Source organism: Pelecanus crispus, chromosome 2, assembly GCF_030463565.1.
Source record: "Pelecanus crispus isolate bPelCri1 chromosome 2, bPelCri1.pri, whole genome shotgun sequence".
Taxonomy (NCBI): Eukaryota; Metazoa; Chordata; class Aves; order Pelecaniformes; family Pelecanidae; genus Pelecanus; species Pelecanus crispus.
This window is the reverse complement of record NC_134644.1, coordinates 55,058,495-55,082,129: the sequence shown is the minus strand read 5'-3', so window position 1 is coordinate 55,082,129 and position 23,635 is coordinate 55,058,495. Positions and strand designations below refer to the sequence as shown.

Genomic DNA, 23,635 nt, shown 5'->3' with positions numbered 1-23,635 from the left:
GATAGCTAGTGGCTTACACCTTAAAAGAACTACATTTAAATTCTAGTCATCTTGAGTACCTACATTGCAGATCATTTACACTAAAAACTGAATTACTATCAATACTTCATAGTTATTTACATTCAATACAGCCCAAGTCTAAGGAAAGTACTGAGAAATTAGACCCTGCTGATTTTTCAATGACATTAATATATAAAATGTGAAGAGAAAAATGACAAGTTAACGATACAAATATTTAAAGTTTATCTACTTCCTCAAAACATGAGACATTTATTTCCTATTGTTGTGGTTTAGCCCCAGCCAGCACTAAGCACCACGCAGCCCCTCGCTCACTCCCCCTGCCCCAGTGGGATGGGGGAGAGAATCGGAGGAGTAAGAGTGAGAAACACTCCTGGGTTGAGATAAGAACAGTTTAATAATTGAAAGAAAGTAAAGTAGTAATGATAATAGTAACAATAAAATAATAATAATAATAATAATATACAAAGCAAGTGATGCACAATGCAATTGCTCACCACCCACCAACCGATACTCAGACAGTTCCCAAGCAGCGATCGCTGTTCCCCGGCCAACCCCTCCCCAGTTTATATACTGAGCATGACGTCATATGGTATGGAATAGCCCTTTGGTCAGTTTGCATCAACTATTCTGGCTGTGCCCCCTCCCAGTTTCTTGTGCACCTGGCAGAGCATGGGAAGCTGAAAAGTCCTTGACTAGCATAAGCAGTACTTAGCAACAACTAAAACATCAGTGTGTTATCAACATTCTTCTCATGCTAAATCCAAAACACAGCACTGTGCCTGCTACTAGGAAGAAAATTAACTCTATCCCAGCTAAAACCAGGACACCTATGTCAAGGAATACAAACATACACACTTTACCCCCAAACACTTAATGGTCACACTAGGCAACTTCCTCTTTTCACTGTCAGCTCCTGCCCTGAGCTATTTTTTTACTTGAAGTATCAGCACATGCTTCAGAGAGAGCAGGAAAGAAACACAAGACAGTGAATCCAGGGAATGAGGGGGAAAACAATCACATCTCTCAGAGGAAAAGGCAGCAGCCTTTTGCTTTTTTGTAAAACCAACAAAAGAAAATAGAGGTAAACAGAGAAGTATTTCCACTTCTGTTTTTCTGCTGAATGTGGAGTCTATTTTTGTAGGAAACTGTATTACAGTTCCTGAAATTTAAGGATAGATACTGAAAACAGAAATTCATAGAAAAAGGGAAGTGTACACATATCTCCAAAAGAACGCATTATCTTAAAAAAATATTTTGCTTTCTCAGCTAAGTTAAAATTGAAAGACAGGCAAATATGACTTGAGGCAAAGTATTGGGAAAAGTCCAATCTTGGTTAAAAGTATACTGTCATTCAAATGTTGTTTAAAAATCAGTTACACTGATAATTTTAAGAGCAGAAACCTGTCAAAAGCAATTTAAAACCTGTACAGCATTTAGTTTTACCCAAAACCTGGTAGTATTAATGAGATACCACTTCACTGAAATTTTCCACAACTTTTTCTGGCATCATCATTTATTTTAAGCAAAAAGCTTCTCTGTTCCAGTAATTTTTTAGTGACAATGTATATATGTAATAAAAAGCACTACTACTGTACAAACAAATAAGCAATATCCCATAAAAATATTTAGCAATCACTTTTTCAAATTTCCTATAAAAACTGACAGCTAGTACGAACTAAGTAGCTCAGTCTCAACTGCCTTACCTGAGGTATGTACCGTATATGAAGAACAGTGACATCATCAATCCATTCAAAAGAAAAATCACAGCAACATAAAAGGAAGCAGGGTCTCCCAACCCTAACAAACAAACAGTTAACACGTTGTCAAATACAGAAGAAAGATCATATTGCTTATAAACCACCATACAATCACACAGCATACTACCTTAATATATCTACAGAAAGAGACAACAACAAAAAAGGTTAAGTCACCAAGATTATTGTGGAGATTCAATCTGAAGACTACATGTCTGGAGGAAAAAAACAAAAAAAAAGAGGAGGGGTCGGCACAGCATTGGGGCAGTCAGCAACAGAACAAGCCAAGAGGGAAGCATTAACTGCAATGAAAAAACCTGCAACGTATAGAAGGCATAAGCATCACTAAGAATGTTCTCTACAGACTACATTTTGACTTCATAGAGCTTTTCAGAACAGGTTTGTACTCCCTATACTCTCACCTCCCATCTCTTGCAGGAGTAAATTCATCATTAAACATATCACACACAATGCTCTCTGCTTTCTCTGTTTCATTAGAAGCCAAGAGATTTTCCAATAATGCAAGTCTTTCAATTTATTCATTCACAAACACTTCTGCGTTCGCATTCTCTTGTTATTCTTTTTCCCATTATTTCTTTAAACCCTCCTGGCTCTAATAATTTCAGCAGTACAGCATAAAAGCCTTATTCATTGTAGAGAAGGTAGCAAAACTTCAGTTTCCTATGCAGAAATGATTACTCACCGTTGCTGAAAATACAGCAAGACAGTTCTCTAAAGTAAGATGATGATATGCTCAAACACGGTAGTCTCAACAGTTGGTGTTTTTGTTGTTTTGGTTTGGTTTTGTTTTTACAAAAAACAGGAAAAGTTATACATTTATTCTCTGTTTTTATTGCTTCTGACAAAATAAGAGAAAGTGAATCATTCAAGCTCTGAAGAAAGTTCTTATAGCCTTTGTGCAAAGGAAAAATAGTAACTTGTCACCACACAAAGACATTTTAAATGGTAAAATGAAACAACTTCACAAGCTACCATCTATCATTCAGCTTTAACCAACTGTAGAACATCTCTAAAGCGCTTCTCGGCAAGGTACTTCAATCACATAATACTTACTTGACAAGCTAATACTTTAAATGTGGGGGGAAAAACAAACAAGCAAACAAAAAAAAGGCAGCATCCAAGCTTGGTATCAAAATCAAGATGTAAGATTGAAATTCTTATGCTGAATAGTAGGTCACAAGAGGAAGAGGATTCTTCCCAGCAGAATCACTATACAAGACTTCTCCAAAAGGGAGCCTTGTGGTTACCTTTCTCCCCTTCCTCCCCACTCCTCAAGTTATAGTTAGGGGAGGAAATACAGAGGGTAAGTTTTTGAAACGTAGGAACTTGGAATGTATTGGGAATTCTACAGAAGCTAAAAAAATTTAATACATGTACAGTGGCCTCCAATTACATTTAGGACATGTTATTCTTTATAACAGTCCAACGTTATGAAGGCTCAGACTACAACTGTGAAGTTTTGAAGTGCAGTATAGGAATTCAACCCAGGTAGGAGGAGCAAAATAATAAGCAAAGCCCACATTCTCACCCCTGCTGTTCTTGAAAATATCTTTTTTTCATGCTTCTCATTTATCTTGTGAACCTCCCAAAAACACAGGCTTAGCCAAATGAAAGCATGTCAATGATAAAGACACAGAAATATTTATTACTTCTGAAATACATAAAGCCACAATTATACGCTTCCAGGAAGAAACTAGAATAAAACACAACTCACCCTCGCAGCTTTCAACAGGACTAAGCCCTTTTCCTCTGTTTACAGTCCAACATGTCTTTGTCGGTACACCAAGGAAATCCATAACAGCAGTATATATGCGGTACCAGCTGGCGAGGACAACCTAGGTGGAAAACAGGATTTGAAGTTTCTGAAAAGGAACTTCGAGATTAGCTCAATGCCCAAGGTAACCTCTCATGACAACTGGCCCTCATCCAGCACTTATTTTAAACTCAGAATTTATCTCAATTACTTAGCATTTTTGACAATAATTTCCTAAAGGCATCCAACATAGACCAAGTGTTCATTAATAGACTAAAATTATGCCTGCTTTAGAACAGAAATAATTTCATGCCTCAAACTTCAATATTTAAAAAAACTATATATTTCAGTATAGTCTGGAAGGCTCCCCATTTAACAATTTTTGTTTATCAGATATTAAAATCCCAGATTTTGTTGACAGAGGACAGTTAGCCACATTAAATCCATTAAAACCAATTAATTTTTTTCCACCTGGCAAGAATATTAATGGACAAAATCTTAAAGATTTTTACTCAGATAAACTTTGCTAGGTTAAATTTAAGCATGCATTAGAAAGGGCTTCCGGATGCAATGTAAGACTGCATTTCCATTTTCCATGCAAAGGTTGTAATGTTCTTGTAACAACCGCCAAAATCTCAACACCTGATACAAAACACATCAATATTTTATACACAGAAAAATGACAACTCATCTCACAGCAAGTCACTAGTTAACATTACCAAGCTATCCTATCAGGACACAACTGACTGTAGAGTTCATAAATGAGTAATGTGGCCATTCCAGTTGAGCTGCTTTGAAAGTTACAACCCAGGGGTTCCCAGACTGAAAATACGTTTCACCACTGCAGTATTAGCTGTCTCAGCCCTGTGGCACAGTAAACACGTACAAGGAGGATGATTCCTTCTTTTCTTTCCGCATACAATTAATAAAACTCTTTATGTCACTTCTATCTTCAAGAAGGGCAAGAAGGAAACACATGGAATTACACCCTGATCTCTGAGAACGTAATGGTGTAAATCCTCCTGGAAACCACTTCCAAACATACTAAGAACAAAAAAGTGATTGGAAGCAGTCAGCACAGACTTACAAAGGGGAAGTCGCACCCGTCCAACTTCATAACCTTCTGAGATGACTGTCTTGGTAGATGAGGGGACAGCTGTGGATGTTTTTTTTTTTTTTAATCTGGTGCCAATTCTGTTCTACATTTTTATTAAGACTAGATGAGGACATCCGCAGCAAGTTTGCACATGATACAAAATTGGAAGGAGTGATGTTTGTGTTGTCATTCGGAGTGACCTCAACAGGCTAGAGAAATGGGCCAACAGGAACCTCATGAAAGGCAAACGCAAAGTCCTGCTCGAGAGAGGAACACCACCATGCACCAGTACAGACTGGAGCTAACCATCCAGAAAGCAGTTTTGTAGGAAAGGACCTGTGAATCCTGGTGTACAAGTTGCACTTGAGCCAGTGATAAGCCCTTGTTGCAAAGAAAGCCAAAAGTATCCTTGGCTGTATGTCATCAGGACAAGGAGGCAATCCTTCCCCTCTGCTCAGCACTGCTAAGACCATACCTTCAGTGCTGAGTCCAGTTCTGGGCTGCCCAAGACAAGAAGGACATAGCGTAAAGATGACTGAGACAGACTATCTTCAGCTGACAAGAGACGATGAGCACAAACTGAAATACAGGAAATTCCACTAATATATAGGAAAATACTTGTACTTTGAGGGTGGTCAAACACTGGAACAGGTTGCCCAGAGGTAGAGATCTTCAAAGTGAAACTGGAGACGGCCCTGAGCAACCTGCTCTACTTCACCCTGCTTCGAGCAGAGTGTTGAGACTAGATGACCTTCAGATATCCCTTCCAACTTCAACTGTTCTGCGATTCTATAATTCATTAATTTTTAATACCAGGGCTCCAATCATCATAGCTCACTTCATCTGTGGCCTTTACACTCTCACAATGTAAATCTTATATATTTAAAATACACCAACACCTTTCTAGACCAAGACTCCCTGCCTCAATATTGTGTCCTGAGAAGTACACTATCCTGAATTCCCGGAGGCTTTCTAAACATCTGTGGCCTGGCACTTCTGACTGTGCATGTGTGCATACATGAAACGGACACTTGCCCCATCTCCAGATAGGCAACAACAGGACTGGGGAACCAAATCCAAATCTTTCTTCTTATCACCTGCATGTGGTTTGTACACTGCCAACAGAATGCATATGGCAGCTTAGAGACATCTCTCTAGCATATTTGCATCACCAGTCCTGAAGCTGACATTATCCTAAGCACATAAAACATTCTTGCTGAACCAATGTTGCACAAAAAAAAAATTATTGATTTATCAACTTAACCTTTTTATGTCACAAGTGCTTGTGTCTGCTGCAGATGTTACCATACATGAATACTCCCTAAAAAGGTACCAGGTTAGGTACTTCATGCAAAACACAGGAACATTTTTTGCCAAAAGCTACTTCATATGAAACAGGTAACATGGGCATAAAAAGGGAAGCAAATCAGTAGTACAATATTGCTAGGTCAGTTAGAGCACAATGGCATTTTTGGAATTTCTACTGTCCCATATCAGATGAGGCAGTAAATGCAAAACTTGGAAAACAAAAGACTGGCGCTCAGACTCAGGAGACGTGGGCCAAGCCAGTCCTTTGCTGCAAAAGAACACATAGAAAAGTCAATCCCTTTTACTAGTTGCCTTTGAGTAACCACTTTAACACCAGCTACACAACACTCATCACTCCAACTCAAATTTTCATCATCATTGCCACACACAGAAATATCAACTGTTCTGTAATGATGAACGGCCAGAGTAAACTTAACACATTACCTCTCCGCCACAGAAATTAACACATTATTTCTCTGCCATTTTGCATCAGGGATCACAGATGAATACAACACCACAACTACTGGAACAACCTGACTATGCAGCAAATACCTGGAAAATCAAGACATTATTGGGACTATAATATTGTACAACTACAAAGTTGCTTTTGACAGATTTTTTTTTTTTTTTTACTGCTTGTATTTATAATTTACATAGATGATGTGGTGATTGCTATGGACTCACTTTACTTTTTTTTTTTTTCTTCTTTTGAAGTTTTCATGGCTAGTACCAGCTGTACATGCAGGTGATTTGTTCTACTTTTCCTAATGGGTTTAATGTCCTGTTTAGTAACTGGATTTCAAGGCTATTTTTGATGCAATTAATTTTGAAATCCGCTAAACAAACAAAAATTTTATTAAAATTCAGCCTTAATGTTACTATTCGACTGAAAGAGCTGGAAAGATCCTAAAATATCAAAGAGGAAATGAAACACTTTCAGAAAACATGACTGGATGCTGAATATAGGAAGGAAAAATTTCACTGCCAACAAATAAATCCACAAGCATCTTCCCACCACCCAGCCCCATTATAATCATAATTAGATAAATTTGGAGAACATACTTCAAAAGTCAAGTTGCATCTATCGACAGTTTTACAGATGTAGTTATATGGAAACAAGAGTACTTGAGAAATACACTTTAAAAAAAAAAAATTACAGGAAGGCTAGACATCAAGCAATAAATGACTGAAAGGAGCAGAGGAGGCTATATGTCTGCTTTGCATGCCCACACAGCCACAGAAAATTGAATGAATTCATACCTTATCACCAAGTTCTATAAGCCAGGAAGATCCTAGAAAACTCTGAACGGACAGACAAGCCTACACATTTTGCACAGTAATCTACCTAACATTCTTACAAAATGTCAGCCACTGTATCTGATTGCTCTTGTTTTAATTTCATCAACCAATCTACTTAGTCATCTTTCATGGTGATCCTGATGATGCTCAAGAGCAAGTTCATTTGACCAGTTACCTTTGATTTTTGCAAGTCAGAGTATAGCTGAAGTCAATAAATCTTTCTCAACTAAAGACAATAACTTTATAATATTCAAATAAGGCACATGTTCCTCATGTTGTATTTCTACAACTGAACTACAATCCCTTTGGAGTTGAAAAAACCAAAACAAAACCACCAAAAACACACTGATCCCCGCCCCCGCTCCAAACCAGTGAGGGTAACAAAAAGCATTCATCTAAAGCATTTAGTTCTTCCTGAGCAAGGACTTAAGAAGCAAATGAAACCACTACGTGCAAACTGTATAAATACATGCATGCCGAGAACCCTTACATAGTTCCTGAAAGCAGCTCTGCTCCGACAGAGCAGAAGAAGGAGTATAAATGCTAGTACCCAACAATTACAGCCATTATTAGTCCTTGGCTCTCCAAAAAATAAGCTGTTGCTGACACATGGAGTTGGAGAAATGTACATTAAATTACAGGAATTTTCCCTTTGCAAAGTGTTTGAGGCACACTGGCAAAACCATGAGAGAGAAAACCAAACATTTCTGTACTTAAAGACATGTTCTTTTTAGTGAAATAAAAGCAGAGTAGGAACGTAATCTAACTAGGTAACAAGTCTAACATCAAGTATCTACAAACAACAGCAGTCAGTCTTCTACAGAGGAATTTCTTCTGCAACATGTAAGTAAACTATTACCATTCATGGATTTTAGGGCCACAGTGAACTGTGATGATTTGTTAGTACATTGTCCTACACAAAATGCAAGCCAAAATACCCTCTCAGTACCTGTATCACTGCAGACATTATTGTCACATACTACTGATACTTCCTATGTCATATTTCCTGAAGTACACAATGTCAGCAACTTGCTTTCAGTGAAAAGAACAAAAGACAACAAGAAGTATAGAATTAGATTGCAACTTCAGGGCATGAAATACTAAGATCTAGAGAGTATTCACATTTGGTTGCACATACTTGAAGTCTGAGAATTCATCACAATGTACGAAGTAACTTTCTCATTTTAAATCTGGAACTAAAAAAAAAGGTATTTAAGCAACACTTCATTAGTCACCATATCTTCGCAACCACATTTTCCAGAGTAACGTTTCTTACAAATCTGTCATCAAACCTAAAGAAACCGAAGATTTATCAGAAGGTATTGTTTTTAAAACATAGCTCACCTCTGGGTAAAGATTGAACCTTTGTAAGGTGTTAATCACTAAAGGATATTCAGTTAGTCTGTCATTCATAATTGCCCATACTCCATTCCAAAACGATGGTGCCTCAATAATGATCTTGAAGTAGGAATAATAAAGACCCTACAGGAGAGCAGAATCATTATTTACAGTTAAAGAGGTCACTTCTGCTTCATGAACTGCCATATACAAGCTTCATTTTTAAATCAAATTTTGTAATATAACAAATAGGACAAAATGATTCAACATGACTATCCAGTTTTACAAATCTCTTTTATTAGTGCCACTGAAACAAGCAATGTGGGTTTCCTTCCACCTTGTTTCATAGGACATCTGGAAACATCTCATCTGGGCTGGTAACTATGCACATCTCATCTGGGCCGGTAACTATGTACTAGCATAGTATTTCACAACTCTCAAAACAAAAGCAGCCAGAAGATGTATATGTATGCAAACATTTATTAATTTTTTAAAAAAAAAAAAAAAGCTGCATAACAAGACTATAATTGAAAGTATGCTACAAGGTTTTGTAGTTCTGTACTTTAGGTCCTCTAGAATCATATTTTTAAATTATATTTTAAGTGAACTGTAAAGAGATACATTCATAGTGATCAGCTGCAAGACATACAAATGCTCTACATGTAAAAGGTAATGCATGTTAGTTGCAAGATATCAATATATTTACTTATCCAGAAGGTATTAAGAAATTTTGGAAAGCCCACAACCACAAGATTACAGACAGAAGTTTTCCAATCACTGATTTTTTATTGAAATATAATCTAACCATTTCCGTGCGAAAAGCCATTTCTCTTTCTAGCGTTGACAGGTGAGAAAAATGACGGTCATTTTCAAAAAGAGTTGTTATGTGACACCTGTTAAAAAATAATAATAATTAAAACTGAATAAAGAGTTTTAGCACCTATACTAAGTCATATATACCAAGTAACAGCTGGCAAAACATTCAGTGAAGACCCGAAGTTTACTTACAAACTGCTATTTTAATTTACTTATACAGTATACCAACATTCTCCTCTATTCAGACTATTTTAAATGGAAAAAATATGAATCCATATAGCACTTATTCTATTGTATTATGGAATTAGCTATAATACTCTAATTCTTTTTAACTTAAGTGCAGACACTTAAGGATCAAAAGTTTAATGCTATTAAAACTATTAAGTCTACATATTAGGAAAGAAAATTCAAGTATCTGACAAATGAAGAGAGTCACAGATCAAAAACTGGTGAAAATAACGGTGCACATACAAGTAGTGTATGTTTTTTCCACAACAATCTTCCCTGACTTGTATTTTAATGCAGTTATCTGCCATTATATATAGATGCACCTACCATCAAGAGTATATTTAAATAAAGGTACAACTACAGAGATGAAAAAAAAAAAAAAAAAAAGCCAGAAAAAATGCAAATTATTTTGGAGGCAAAACTTGCAGTTTCCAAGAGAAGCTTCATCTCCAGAAAGGATGGAAAAAGAAAGAAACAGCGCAGTGCACAGGATTCTGCTTTTGAATAGGAATTTGCAAGAAACACACTACTGAAAATCAATAGTTCGTTTTGAGCTAGGAAACAAAAACAGAGTGGCAGAACCTGTCACTTTTTATCTCTGCAAAAGCAGCTGGTGAAAATCACTATAGAAGCCATTCTATTTCAAGTCCATACTACAAAAAGGAAGGGTGAGGATTAGGACAGAACCTGAAACACAAGGATTACATTGACAAAGAGTAGTTGAAAGGCCATTCTTCTGTACACAGATAAAACATTGGCTAGACTTCTCTGAAGAGGTTAGAGAAAATGTGATGTAAAACTAAGAAATTAAAGCAGAATCTAAATCAGCAGAACACAGGAGAAAGTTGGAAGGATTTACCTGGACTTTCAAAACCCACTGAGGGTAAAACAGTCCATTAGTGGAAATGCACCTGAATTTGTATAGCTAAGCAACAATTTTCCACCTGGAAAGCAAGTTTCCCTCTTTGCTGAACAGGCTTAAGAAACCTTTCACATCAGCTTCACAAGAACAGAATTATTAATCTTAGAGACAACAATTTGGTTTTGCGAGGAAAGATCTAAATATAAATTATCCCAATAGCTTGTCTAAATATAAGTCAATATGATATTTTTATCATTTTATAATACTGTATTACTCTCGAGCAATAAATTTAACCTTACCAATGTAGGACTCCTGCAAAAGCAGCTGAAAAGGAAACAAAAGGTGTCAAGTTACTCAAATATTTAAATCATTGAACATGAAATCATGTTCTTTAACGTAATTACAGTACTACTACAGAGGTGCGCGGAAGGTACTCAGCCTCCAGAGGAACAGAAGAATAGGAACATCTGAATTAAAATTTATGGCCAGCTCTTTGAAAATCTGAAATTATGCTGATGGCATTCAGCAATAGGCAATGTTCCCACCAATATCCTGCATCACTCAGCTTGATCCATCTAATGCATCTATTTCATCTATCAATAACAAAAGTGAATTATAAGCTTTTTTTTTTAATAAGCATAAATATCTTTAGCATTTTAAGATACCTACTGTGAATGTTCACTCAACTCCTGCTCAGATTTTGGCTAACACACAGCTCATACTAAAGCCTGATGTATGCTAGGAGCACTGCTGTTTAGGTCAAAGCAAGGGCAACATGCAGGCAGGACCCGGTGGCCAGAAAGGGCTAAAGGTTGTTACGCAGCCATTATCACCTGCAGCTTGCTGTCTCCTGCAGCCACAATCCTCACATATTGATTGCCTGGCAGCTTCTTCAGAATCTGCTAACTCATGGAAATGGTACAGACCAAACTTCCAAGCCAGAAGGCACATCAGCTTACCCAAAAAGTTTTTAAAACAGATCCAGCAGCAGCTGGACTGCTGAGGCTTTCATGCTTCCCGGTGTGATACAGGGGACACCTGCACTGTGATGGAAGAGGAAGGATGAGCACTCCCACCATCAGCTGGTAACTATGTTGCTCACAGGTGCACAAGTTAGGAGTTACAAGTTATGAGTTGCGAATTAGAGAACTTACGAGTTAGGAACCTCATGCCTTAAGTGATGAATTAGTGAATTCCCATGTTAGACTAGTCTGTACAAAGTGGACTGAGCCCTTGTTTTTCATGTTTGTTTTCTTTCCTAATGAGCTCATAAAATAAAATTTAATTTACAGAGTACATCGTCCTGTACACTTGAGAGATCCAAACTCACCACGACAACCAACACAAATCTAATTGAGACTATAATTGCTAAAAAAAGTAGACTCTCCATGTAATAACAGTCTCCGAATGGACAAATGGAGTATCTGCACTGTTGTCACACAGATACAGAACAAGGGAGGTAATCCAAGGGACAAAGGGAAAAGAAAATGATGATAAAGTGGTGGGTAAACAGTCGAGGTCTCTGACTTCTTGAGCATGACAAGATCCACAGGGAGCAGAAGCCACTCCATTTCGCCTGGCCAGTATTCACGACATATCCAGAGCTCACCACGGAAGCAAAGCCAGTGTGAGTAAGGGAAAAAGGGTAGGCATTTAGAATGACCACAGTGTTCCTTCTAGACTGATCGTCTCTTGGTTGCCCTGTAGGCACACAGTGGCTCTCTACCACAGAGAGGTCAGGTAGACTGGTTGCCTTCAGCCCAAGAAAATCTGTAGTTAATGAAGAGTCCTCTTAGTCACGTAGGCTATACAGAGCAGAGAGGAAGTGGAGAGGACAGCCACCTTACTGCCAGCTAGAGCCAGGCAGGTGCTGAGCACCGTGTCCCTCTCCAGGGTGCTGACCTGCACACACCTCCTACAGCCTACCGGCACCCACACACGGCCCTCGCCTCCGGGACGACATGGAGTGGGTCAAGTTGCTTGCACATAGGTAAAACATACACCAAATGCCTGCACACTCACGCAGAATATAGTCGGAGAGTTAGTGAATGTGCACGTGTTCAGACTGCACGTTACATGCATATGGTGGTCCGCTTCTAAAAAGCGGCGGGGACAAGAGAAACACCTTTGCAAAAACACTAAATTTATCTTGGAAGAGGAGTGGACTGAATGTACACTTCATGCCCTAGTATATACTCCCAAACCCCATGTTCCTCCAACACAAAGCCTGTAAGTGCTACTGCTGGCAGTACTTGTTATCACTGTCACCACAGGTCATAATGCAAGAAACTACATTTATGAACCTCAATTTTAATATTAAAGTTTTGTATACAAAGATCTGCAGGGTGAAATTTGGTAAGAGAGGAAAAAAAAAAAAAAACCCAAAAGGAATTACCTAAGGGGGAAAAAAAATTCTAACTACCTGCCTGTACAATTTAATATTTACCTCAAGTTATATACTTCACGTAGTAGTTGAGGTTGTACAATACCACACCGAAAGTTCCTTAAGAGTTTTTCAGCTCCACTTCAGTCACTGAAGTAGTTTTCTCAAAGACAACCCTGGATTTCAGTTAGAAAATGAATACCACAATCTTTCATTTAAAACTTTAAATTTTTACACATACTTTCTAGAAAAAGAATTCACTGAAGGATTGCTCAGTGTAGTTCACGTTAAGTGGAATTGTCTTAGGCAAGTTTCAGGAGCTACAGATTTTTTTTTTTTTTTTTATACTAAGGACATTTACATTAGTTCTCATGGACAGCTGCAAATTCCTTTTTCAGAAAAGCAGATATGGATATGATATGGAATTCCAGGTAGGCACATGAGCTATATCAGCAACACAGCAAACCATATTCCATAAACAAACACGTTTTGCAGTAATTGTATGGAAAGAAACAGAGCAGTCCATACCTTTCTTAGTTATTACTTATTGAGCCTCACATTTGCACAAGGCATTATTTCATTTCTCAGCAACATTTCTAAGATTCCCAATAAGATTAGATGCTGAAATGCATTTACATATACACACACCCCAACTATAAAAAAAAAAAAAAAAAATAGAAATTTTAAGACAGACTACATGTTAGGTAAGAATACACAATAAAGTCAAAATAAATGCACATTAACTACCAGTAGTGTTCATGATCTCAAATTCATGTGGTTCCAAATAAGCCAAATATGCAGTATTTTATTGTTGCAAATAAATTGTCTAATAATACGGAAATTACATTTCAGATTCAAACATACCGCTTATTTAATAGAGAAAACAATATATTTAAATCTGATTCTTCCCTTCAGTAAATGTTTTATTTAAAGTCAATGCATTAAGTATAAATACATTCACAGTTATTTTGGAGAATTTCGTGTACATTTTTATAAAACTTCACAATATCACTCTATTATAAGTATAAAACAAAGACCTTTTATAATCACACAGCAATTCATGTAATTACTCACATTTCAAGAGACAATGTGTTTAATTGATAGACTTCCACTATGAGTCCAAATCGACATTTTCAACAGACTGCATCCAGACTTACATTAAGCTAGTTTCTGATGGAAAACATGCAGATCAGCTCTCTTAAATTACCATCCTTTGATCCCATTAATGTCCTTACTGGGGAGGGAATGAAGGAGAGGACAGGAGAGGAATACTAGAGCCCTAATGCTACAAAGACTTACACAGCTACTATGTACTTGAACTTGCAGATGCCATTTTCTCAACCTAAGAATCCCTAAAAGCAAAGCACATGATCAGATTTTCGCAGACTAGGGCTTTTATGTAAAATCTGATAGTTTATTCTTCAGATTTCCTATTTTTGCCTGTGTTCTGTTCTAAGAAAAACAATATGAATGGCATATAAAACACATTCTAATTCTGGAAATTAACTACTTAAGAATAAAGCCATAATATACAGGACTCATTTACCAAGAGAACAACAAATGCCCACACACTGTAATGCAACAGGATGTGAAACATACTAAAAACCTATTAGTACTTTCCAACTCTCCCCAAAGCAACTACATAGGAATACAGCAGAACTGCGAACAATGAAGAATGTGCGAGCGTTGACTACTTCTGCAGCTTAATCAAGATGTTTCATTGTGAGATTCTGTGCAATCTAGGAAGGATGTCTTCAAGAATAAGGCCTCAATTCAATGGCCGTTTAAAAAAACCCAACATAATAGGGCAAAGAATGTCCTTGAAAATCTGACAACTTTATTGTTGCAAGTAAATTGGAGATAAGAGAAAAAAATCCGCACCCTATAGCAAAACTAGCTCCAACTGTGGGAGCCTCTATGTTTAAAATCTGGACCTTAAAGCTTAAGCAAGCAACAAAATTCAAATACCACTAAACCGAACTAAAACCCACTATTTCATATTTAGTGTACGTACATTCTTTGCCACTGCAAATACTGTATATGCTATTACATACTTCACTATTAAGGGTTTCCTCATATAAAAAATATAAATAGCTCCCTGAAGTATTTAATTGGTTATCTGGGTTTCACAGCCAAATTCAAACTCCAGAAATTATAAAGCGCTCTACTTAATCTGCTCTCAAATTTCAATGAAAGGAAAGCATTTTCCAATTTTGACCATCAGTTTAACATTTCTAAGTCATTTAAGTAACACTAGTCTACGAAATGCTGAACAAACAGAGGTAAGCAAAGCAATTCAGGAACAGTTTATTCATCAATTAGTTTGTAAGCCAAGGGTTGTTTCCCTGCTACTACTTTGCAATGTAATTCATCAAACTGAAGAAACTCCCTTTGGCAACAAGGACTACTGGTGGTGTGATTAATAGTACCAGCGTCTTTGGAATACCCTGACAGTCTTTTAATAGAATACCTTTAAGAGTATATCTAATTGCATATCTGACAAATATGCTATTATTTAACATTTGTTAACTTTAGGAATGCATTTCTTATTTGATTTTGCACATACTTTAGGTGCTTCTTCCAAGGCTTTGACCGTTAGCCATTTTATTATTTACTCCAAAATACTCCGAAAGATAACAACATCTGAATTTACATCCCCCTACAGTTGCACGTACTTTCACCCATAATCTTTCCAAAACAAGCTGTTTTGATTACATTGCTTAATAACAGTCGGGTTTGGGGGTTTTTTCCCCCCTTAGAAATTAATGACTGGATAGAAGATCCATAAACATCTGGATAATTATTTTCCTACAAGTGTTCTGATACCACCTCAACTGCTACAGTAACACTTTTACAAAAGTTACCAGGTAGGAAGTTATTTCCTGTCCCTTTTCAGCATAAGCTATGTTTTTTTGTTTTTCCAAGTTATATTTCCAAATATATTTTGATACAGTTTACAATTCCAGAGAAAGAAAGGTAAAAAGAACATTTTCCCCCAAGGTATTCTTTCTGCTTACCCAGAAGGAACGTGAGCCATATCTTGCTATCAGCTTTTACGATGAAGGCCTTTCTGTCACCAACAAATACTGTCAAAAGAAAACAAATACCTTAAGCATCAATTAAGAACAGCTTCTTTAAAAAGAAATCTGTTTGAACTCCACAACATTAGTTTTCTGTAGAAATCTTGACTTCAAAACTGCTGAAAGACATTTCATACAGCAGGTTGGTAACCACACATAAAAGCGTTAAACATCACAGATAGACTATTAAGGCGACTACACAAATCGTCAGGTTTTTAATTCCTGAAATAACTTTTACAAAATAACTTGTCAAAAGAGGATTTGTTCGTAGACACGGTATTGACAAATCTGCTCAAACAGAAAGCCAAGACTTCAAAAGAATAAGCAACCCTCCATCCTTTCAAGAAAAATGTTAAGAAGTACGCTGGTCATAGCAACACTACAAGCAGAGCCTGGTAAACACGATTAGAAGGAGTATTTTAACAAGAGTTAGTTACACAAACAGCACATTGTCCCACTTCTCCCCCAAAAGGATGCTGAAGCGGTAAAAAAAACCTTCTCCTCGCCCGCGATTCCCGCCGATACCAGTGTGGGTCTCGTCAGCTTTTTTTTTTTGCTTTCTTTTTTTTTTTTTAACCTTCCCCCGTCGTGACAGGCTGGAGGACGGGCCCGGGGAGCGCAGCCGGCCGGCAGCCGCTGCCCCGGGCGCTGCCAGACACCGCCAGGCCACAGGGCTGCCCGCTTCCCGCCCAAGGCGCTCCGCTCCGCTCCCCCCCTACCCCCCCGCCCCCGGATCGCCTTCCCGAGGAAGGGCGTCCCGCCGCTCCCCTTCCCCCGGCGGCAGCGCAAAGCCGCCCCGTGCGAACGGAGCTTTCGCGCCCTGCCGCTGCCCGTGCCGGGCAAGTCTACCGGAAAGGGGGGGGGGGGGGGGGGGGAGGCGAGCCCGAGCCCCATCCCGCCTCCCGCGGGCGGAAGGGCTGCCCCCCCGGCCGAGCGGGGGCAGAGGGAGCGGGAAGGGGCAGGGTTCGGGGGAGGGGGGCGGCTCCCTCCCCTTACCCCCCCCCCGCCCTCACCTCGGAGCCGGTCTCTGCAGACGCGCAGGAGGCGGAGGGGGCCGCGGCCCAGCGCGTCCCGCGCCCCCTCAGCCGCGGGCCCCTCCCTGCAGGGTCTCTGGGGGTCGCTCCTGGCTCCCCGCCGGCCGCCGCCTCCCTTCCGCATGGCGCGGGCCCCGCCGGGGACCTGCCTGCCGGGCGAGTGGGGCGGGCGCCCGCGGCCGCTCCTGGGGCTGGCGCCCGGCGACTGGTGCTGCTGTTGCCCGGGCTTGAGCGGCGGCGACTCTTTGTTCCTGCCTCGGGTCGGGACGACCATCTCCGCATAGTCCCCGCCGGGGCCGGGGGGGTGCCGCGCCGGAGGGGAGGTGAAGGCGGGGAGGGGAGGTGGGGGGGGGCGGTCCTCAGCCAGGAGGTTCCCCCACCCCCGGGGCAGGGCCCGGAGGCCACGGGGCGGAGACGGAGCCGGCGGGCTCGTAGTAACGGGGCGAGGTGGGGGGGTGGGGGGGGGGGGACGGCCGGTCACTACTCCGCCGGGCTGCGCCGCCGCTGCCGCCGCCGCCGCCTGCTCCGCCCGGCTGGCCACGTGGGGGCGGGGGCGGCGCTCCCCGGCGGGGCGGGTAACGGTTCCCAGCGCCCCCCCCCCCCGCGCCGCTCACGCACGCGCCGCCCCGCAGCCCGCCAGCAGCGAGGAGCCCGCAGCTCCCCCCTCCCCGCGCCGCACGTGCTGCCTGCCCCGCGCGCGGGGCTCCCGCCGCCTTCCGCCTGGGCCCTGGCTCAGGGAGGCGGAGGCGGGGGCGGGGGCGGGGCTCTTCCCGCTCACCTCCCCCTGAGGGGCGGCCCCCGGCGGGCGGGGCTGCCCGCGCCCCGCCGCTGCCGCCGCCGCGTCCTGCTTCCTTCTGTCCCCTCGTCCCGGTGTTTCCCTCCCGTTTCCTCTCCCTCGCCCGTTCCCAAGGCCCTTCAGCTTTGTAAAGCGTCGTCTTAGTTAAATCGAGCCCACCCCAGAAAGACAGGAGATCTCTCTGGAGTACCACCCCACCCCACCCCACCCCCCCGCAAAATTTTAACTGCCAGAAGGCGTCCCGGGGACTTAGCAGCCACAGAAAACACCTCTTCCTTTTCCTCCTCCTCCTCGTCGCTCCTTCTCGTAGTCTTCCTCCTCCTCCTTTTCCTCCTCCTCCTCGTTTCGGAGTTTGCACGCGGGTGTGCTTCATCGTGTGCCAGCCGTGTGGCCTCCGCCACAGGCGGGAGAGCCCGGCAGGGCTGCCTGCAGGCCACAGGCGACCTGCAGCTCCGGCCAAAACGTTTCCCTGGGTTCCCAGGTTCCAAGGGCCTGTTGCACAGGAACCCAGGCCCTCCAGACCCGAAATGTCGGCCTCACCGCTTGCTGGAGCGGTCATCACCTCACAGCCGCAACTACTGCAGCAGGATCCTCCGCTAACAGCTGGAGTTGCTCTTCTTTTAAGGGTCGTGAATATACAACACAATGTCCAACAAGTCCCAGCTACAGCAAAACTATCTTTCCTCCTCCGGCGCGTGCTTTTTTGCTCAGCACACTACAGTGGTCAGGCAGTGACTCATCCGATAGGGATGTATTAATTTAATTACCACTTTTTTATAAGGTTGATTAAATATAGCAGAGTATAACCTCTTCATTAACTGCAACCTCTGCATTTCACTCTTTCCTCTCCGTCCCCTTCTTATTTTTTTCCCCTGGAAGTTCTTTCTTGACTGTACATATTCCTGGCCTCCCAGGTGCTCTTCATTGCTGTGTTCAGGCGTTTCTTTGACCCTGCTCACTCTTCATTTCTCTCTATATGTTTCTGCTCCCAAGTTTTCTACGTGTTTGAGTTTTCTTGGCATCATCTTTCCGCTCAGCACTTTGCTTATTTTTCCTGGCCTTTCCACTCCTTCCCTCTGACACGACGGGCATGTGACTCTTCCTAAAATGCTTACAATTTGTGTTCTTTCTTTTCATCTCTTTTCCTAATTATTTTTATAAACCCTGTCCTGCGAAACGCAAGGTTTGAGCCTTATGTGGCAAATACCGTACTAAGATAGTTATTTTAAAGATATGTTTAATAAATATATAGTCGGCATATCGTTAGCACAGGAAGGTAATTTTGGTCCAGATTCAGCTACGGAGGTAATGAACGTATGAGAAGAGGATGGCCTTTGTTGTTGTCTTTGCAGAAGTAGGACGGTTGTTCCCACAAATAAGGGTATAAAGATCCAAGCTGGTACCGTCGGATAAAACAAGTCTGTGGGACTGACAGAGGGCCTGTGTGTCCACAAGTACTCTTGGCTCCACATTTCGTTGCTTGTTGAGGGAAAATCATCCTTCCACCGCCAGCTGTTTTGCGGAGATAATTGCAAAGGGCATGTGTTACACTGATCTCAAAAAATGAGCGAGGAAGAAATAGTATTTTTCATTTGACCAGCTTATATAGTTATATACAACAGCCAGTCTCCTGAGCACGCAGGCCACTCTTCCAACGTCAATTACCTGCAGCCATTTAAGATTTAAAGAAATATTTATCTGTGCTTATTATATACTAAATAGAAACAAAAGCTTGAAAGGAACACCATTTGAATGTTTGAAGACTCCATACTATTTTCCCACTTGCTTTCCAAGAGAAAAAGTTCCACAATCTGCTGGTTTTCGTATTTGATTTTAATCGTGCAGCCTTGTCATAAATTCAGTAACCAAAGGAGTCTATTGTTGCTGGCTGAGTGAGTGAAATGTACAGGCTCCAGGTAGTTAAGGAGTTCTGCATGTAACTAGCATAGAAAAAGAGTAATATGATATGTTCCGCTGATTTTTAAATCCTGAAACCTATTTTCAATTTTTGCCAAAATCAATAGAGCTGTGGAACACTTAGGAACTTGAAGGGTTGAGATTATTAAGATTCAAATGGTTGCTGTGGGATGGCTCGACCATTGAGATTAACTGGGCCTGCTCCAGCCTGCAGCAAATCAATTACCTTCAGGCTGTTTTCTTTTATTAAAACTCTTCAGGCAATTTATTTCAAAAGGTACCACCCACAGAACCTGATTACAAAGGCATGTACTACTAAACTAAACAACTCTGAAGATTATAAAAGTTGTTACAAGAAGAGCAAAGACAGAACATCACATTCTTAAACGTAAAGGTGCCCATATTCAGCAACTATGGATTGCTAAAGAAAACCGTCAACGCTACTTCAAAAGAGCTGCAGTAGAGCAGTACACTTCTAAAAATAAAATGACACTTGCTTCAATCTGTAAGAGACACAAGTAGTAAGAAATAAACCTTGGGTTTATATCATCACAGGAGTTGCGTATTTTCCCTGAAGCGCTATATTTATTTCCAGCACCATGTTTCATACAGAGTAGCTCATTACTAATCCTGCACATCACAGCAAAAGGAGCGATCCCAGTAAGCCAGCACACACCTTGCAGTTTATAACAACAAAAAAATGGGGAGGGGGGAGGGGGAAGTGGTAACTCTGAAAGTAAAGTTAATTTCTCTCAACTCTTGAGGGTGCTGAAGGATATATACTAGGCCATAGGAGACATATCCTCTTAATCAGCTTATCCTAACTTCTTTTGTCCAGGGACAGCAAAATCTGTAAGATGCTGCCGCACAGTTTTCTGCTGTTCCGGGACAAAGCGCATCCTGGAACACAACATTCCTGTTTCTGCTAGGTCTTCCCTCTCTCTCTGACCACGCATTTTTCATGATCAGCGGGCTGTCTCTTCATATTTCCAAATCGCTCTGCCAGATATCAGCAACCTCAGGATGCTGAGTTGGACGGTGGTTGTGACGCACTGTCAATGGAGATAACTCACAGTCCTCGGGTATCAGGGCCTGCAAGTAAAACACGTTGCCTTGGCAATTCCTATATATTCTCTGGCAGTATTCATTCCTCGGGACAGTGGACATGCACGCCTCATCACCAAATGGTCCAGAGCTTGCTTTCTTTTCCTCCACTCATTCTCATCTTCTGTACTGTTTCTTGCCACCAGTTCTCTCACTCTTCCTCTTGCCTCAGAGACATTCACTTTGCAGTTTATTACCAATACCAACCCCTTCTCTCTCCCAAGGTGATCTGAATAAGGGTGCCCATAGAGAATTCCCTTTTCATATCTATACTAATATTTCTTGTACTGCTCTGCTTTGTTGCAGTGGCACTGCCTCAGAGCATATTCTGCAGATTTTTGTGGCAAGGCTGCCATTGCCACCTACCACAGGGCTTTGCTTCTGTGAAGTTTGTGTTGATCCCCCACACTTTCACACATTCAGCAGCAGACTTAATAATAGCAGGGCTGCATTGTAGCAAGTTAGGGAACTTGAGGCTCCCTTTCCTTCGTTTATTTAATCCAAGGTTAGCATGCAATGAAGGCATAATCTGGAAAGTATGTCTCTTCAGCAAACCATTGTGTGGCTGCTGCCTGGTTAGATGTACTCAACCTAGCATTAGACTAGCCATTTTGAGTGCTGACAGCAATGTAGCTGCAGCAATGTGGAGCTCAGAGCCTCAGGTAACTAGCCAGGCAGTTAGAGCATTTTGAGCTCCATACCATATGGCCATATCTGACTTAACTTATTATTAATCCTACTTGAGCTTCAGTCACAGAGCAGACAAATTCGTACCTAAGGGAAGAACTTTATGAGAACAGAAATAGTTGGGACGTCTTCATGTGAAGACCAGGCTGAATAGAAGTGCAGAAGGCTAAGGAGTCTCTTAAGGCAGAAGTAAAGAAGCAGGATTGCTCTTGGAGTTTGTATGTGGAGGAATCTGCCAGGAAAAGATAGCAGAATGTAGTGGCAAACAAGATATAGTGTGTACCTTGCCCTATTTAACAGCTTTGTGGGGCCAGTTCTCTTTCTGCAGGATATGAATATCCCCCCTTGAGTTAACTCCTTTAAACACGCATCACCTGTATCCTGAAGAGGGAAAAATATGCTCCTGGTGAGCTAGTAATACAGCAATCTGATCCCTACTTGCACATCTCTGTTCACACCTATCTTCTCTCACTTTTAAAATTGCAGTTGCATTTTAACTATATATATATATATATATGTAACTATATATAACTGGAGCAATTGCAGTTGCCTTTTAACTATATAGCTATAAAACTGTATAGAACTGGAACATCTATGTCTGTATGGCTAACTTCTCATACAAGCAAAAGCTTGTTTCTACTAGAAACAAATGACAACAATTTACCCAGCTTGCCTACCCATGGAACAAAAAAAAAAAATCACACTTTTAGAATGAGAGGTCCTGAAGACCCTTCTTTCTTTGACACAGAAATTACCTCCTTCATTTCTATAAAGATGATTGTAAGTCTCAAACTGCCTGCTGGCAGAATAACACTGAAGAACATTAGTGACTCAGAAAACCCAATTACTCTCCACCAGACTTTTTCTGATTTCTTGGCTTTCAGTTTCCAGTACCATTTTCATGCTACCTTAAATGCTTCCCTGCAGCTCTGAAAAAAAAAAAAGTTGTTAGAGAAACAGGAACAAGAAATACTATGAGTATCAAGAAAAAAATTTAAGCTACACTGGGAACCTCATAGGTCTAACATACCTCCAGTTACCCTTCCTTGCTGCAGACAGAACTATCAAAGCAGCACAGCCATCCACTTGCCATGTTGAGCAGCTGATTTGGGAGATTTGCCAGTGCCCCTTCTTATAACATGGAGTGTGATCATCTCCTCCCAACTGGGGCCTGGAATGTTTCTGTAATTCTTCACCATTCTGAGGACTTTTAACTCCTCTGCACGATATAATCTCCTTACAGCTTTCAAAATGAGGATCTCTTGCTGTACGCTCCACGTTCTCACTGCGTGGCATTTGGCCACAGCGAGTAGTCATGCTAATTTGGCATAGATGCCATGATTCACAGCCACAGCAACTGCATCTCGTTATTCTTCTATTTGGAGGAGCAAATTATAGAGCCAGTTATCTGAGGACCACAGAACTCACTATTACAAGCAGAAGTGATGGATCCAGCTTACCCTAACCTGATTTACTAGCCACCATGGTTTTGCTTCATTTTTTGCAGAGTCAGTGTTTATCTGGTGGGTCTCTAAGTAGCTGCTGCCAAAAGATGCGTCAGAGAAGACGGAGGAAACAGCTTGCAGCGACAAGCAGGAGCTAAGCGACAACAACAGAACAGAATCATATGAACATGGGCTGAGCTATTACTATATTTCACGGCAGACGCCCTCCGTGCAAGATTGAGAATATGGACACCATTTATGGTGGAAATACGGGAAGGCCAGCAATGGACTTTGGACAGAAACATGAGAAAAGCAATGATCTGGAAGTGGTCACAGAATAGCTTTTCAGTTAACAACTGGCAGACCAGCCAGATGCGAGGAACAGTAGGGCTCTTAAAATATGTTGCCATATCAAAGTCAGTAAACCTACACTGCTGGAGATGTACTGGCAAATCTACTTTGGCAAGAGAGTGAGAGAAGCTTGTGGACCACTGTGAAATACTTGCGGACAGCTGTATCAGAAACAGCGGCAGGGTCTGAGTTTGCCTGTTCAGATGTTAGCAAGTTTATTTCTGTTTCACCCTTTGCTTGCCCTGATATTCATTTCAGTGGGGATTTCAGTCTAGCCTTTACTGTCCTGGTTAATGAAGGTAGAGAAGAGGCAGATTAATTACCCACAGTGACAGAAAGTAC

The 23,635-nt window shown here is 41.1% G+C and overlaps 1 protein-coding gene across 2 annotated transcripts in view; it reads right to left on the bottom strand.

Annotated features, from left to right (window-relative positions):
- DPY19L1 (dpy-19 like C-mannosyltransferase 1) overlaps positions 1 to 17,267 on the bottom strand; it is a 50,973-nt gene extending 33,706 nt beyond the window's left edge. For both annotated transcript variants that reach the window (XM_075704652.1, XM_075704651.1), the window contains exons 1-7: positions 16,973 to 17,267; positions 15,897 to 15,965; positions 10,796 to 10,820; positions 9,396 to 9,483; positions 8,597 to 8,734; positions 3,511 to 3,631; positions 1,725 to 1,818 (exon numbers count right to left, since the gene is read on the bottom strand). In XM_075704652.1, the coding sequence (XP_075560767.1) occupies positions 1,725 to 1,818; positions 3,511 to 3,631; positions 8,597 to 8,734; positions 9,396 to 9,483; positions 10,796 to 10,820; positions 15,897 to 15,965; positions 16,973 to 17,267 (830 nt within the window). The remainder of the gene's footprint in view (positions 1 to 1,724; positions 1,819 to 3,510; positions 3,632 to 8,596; positions 8,735 to 9,395; positions 9,484 to 10,795; positions 10,821 to 15,896; positions 15,966 to 16,972) is intronic.
- Between the last annotated feature and the right edge of the window lie 6,368 nt (positions 17,268 to 23,635).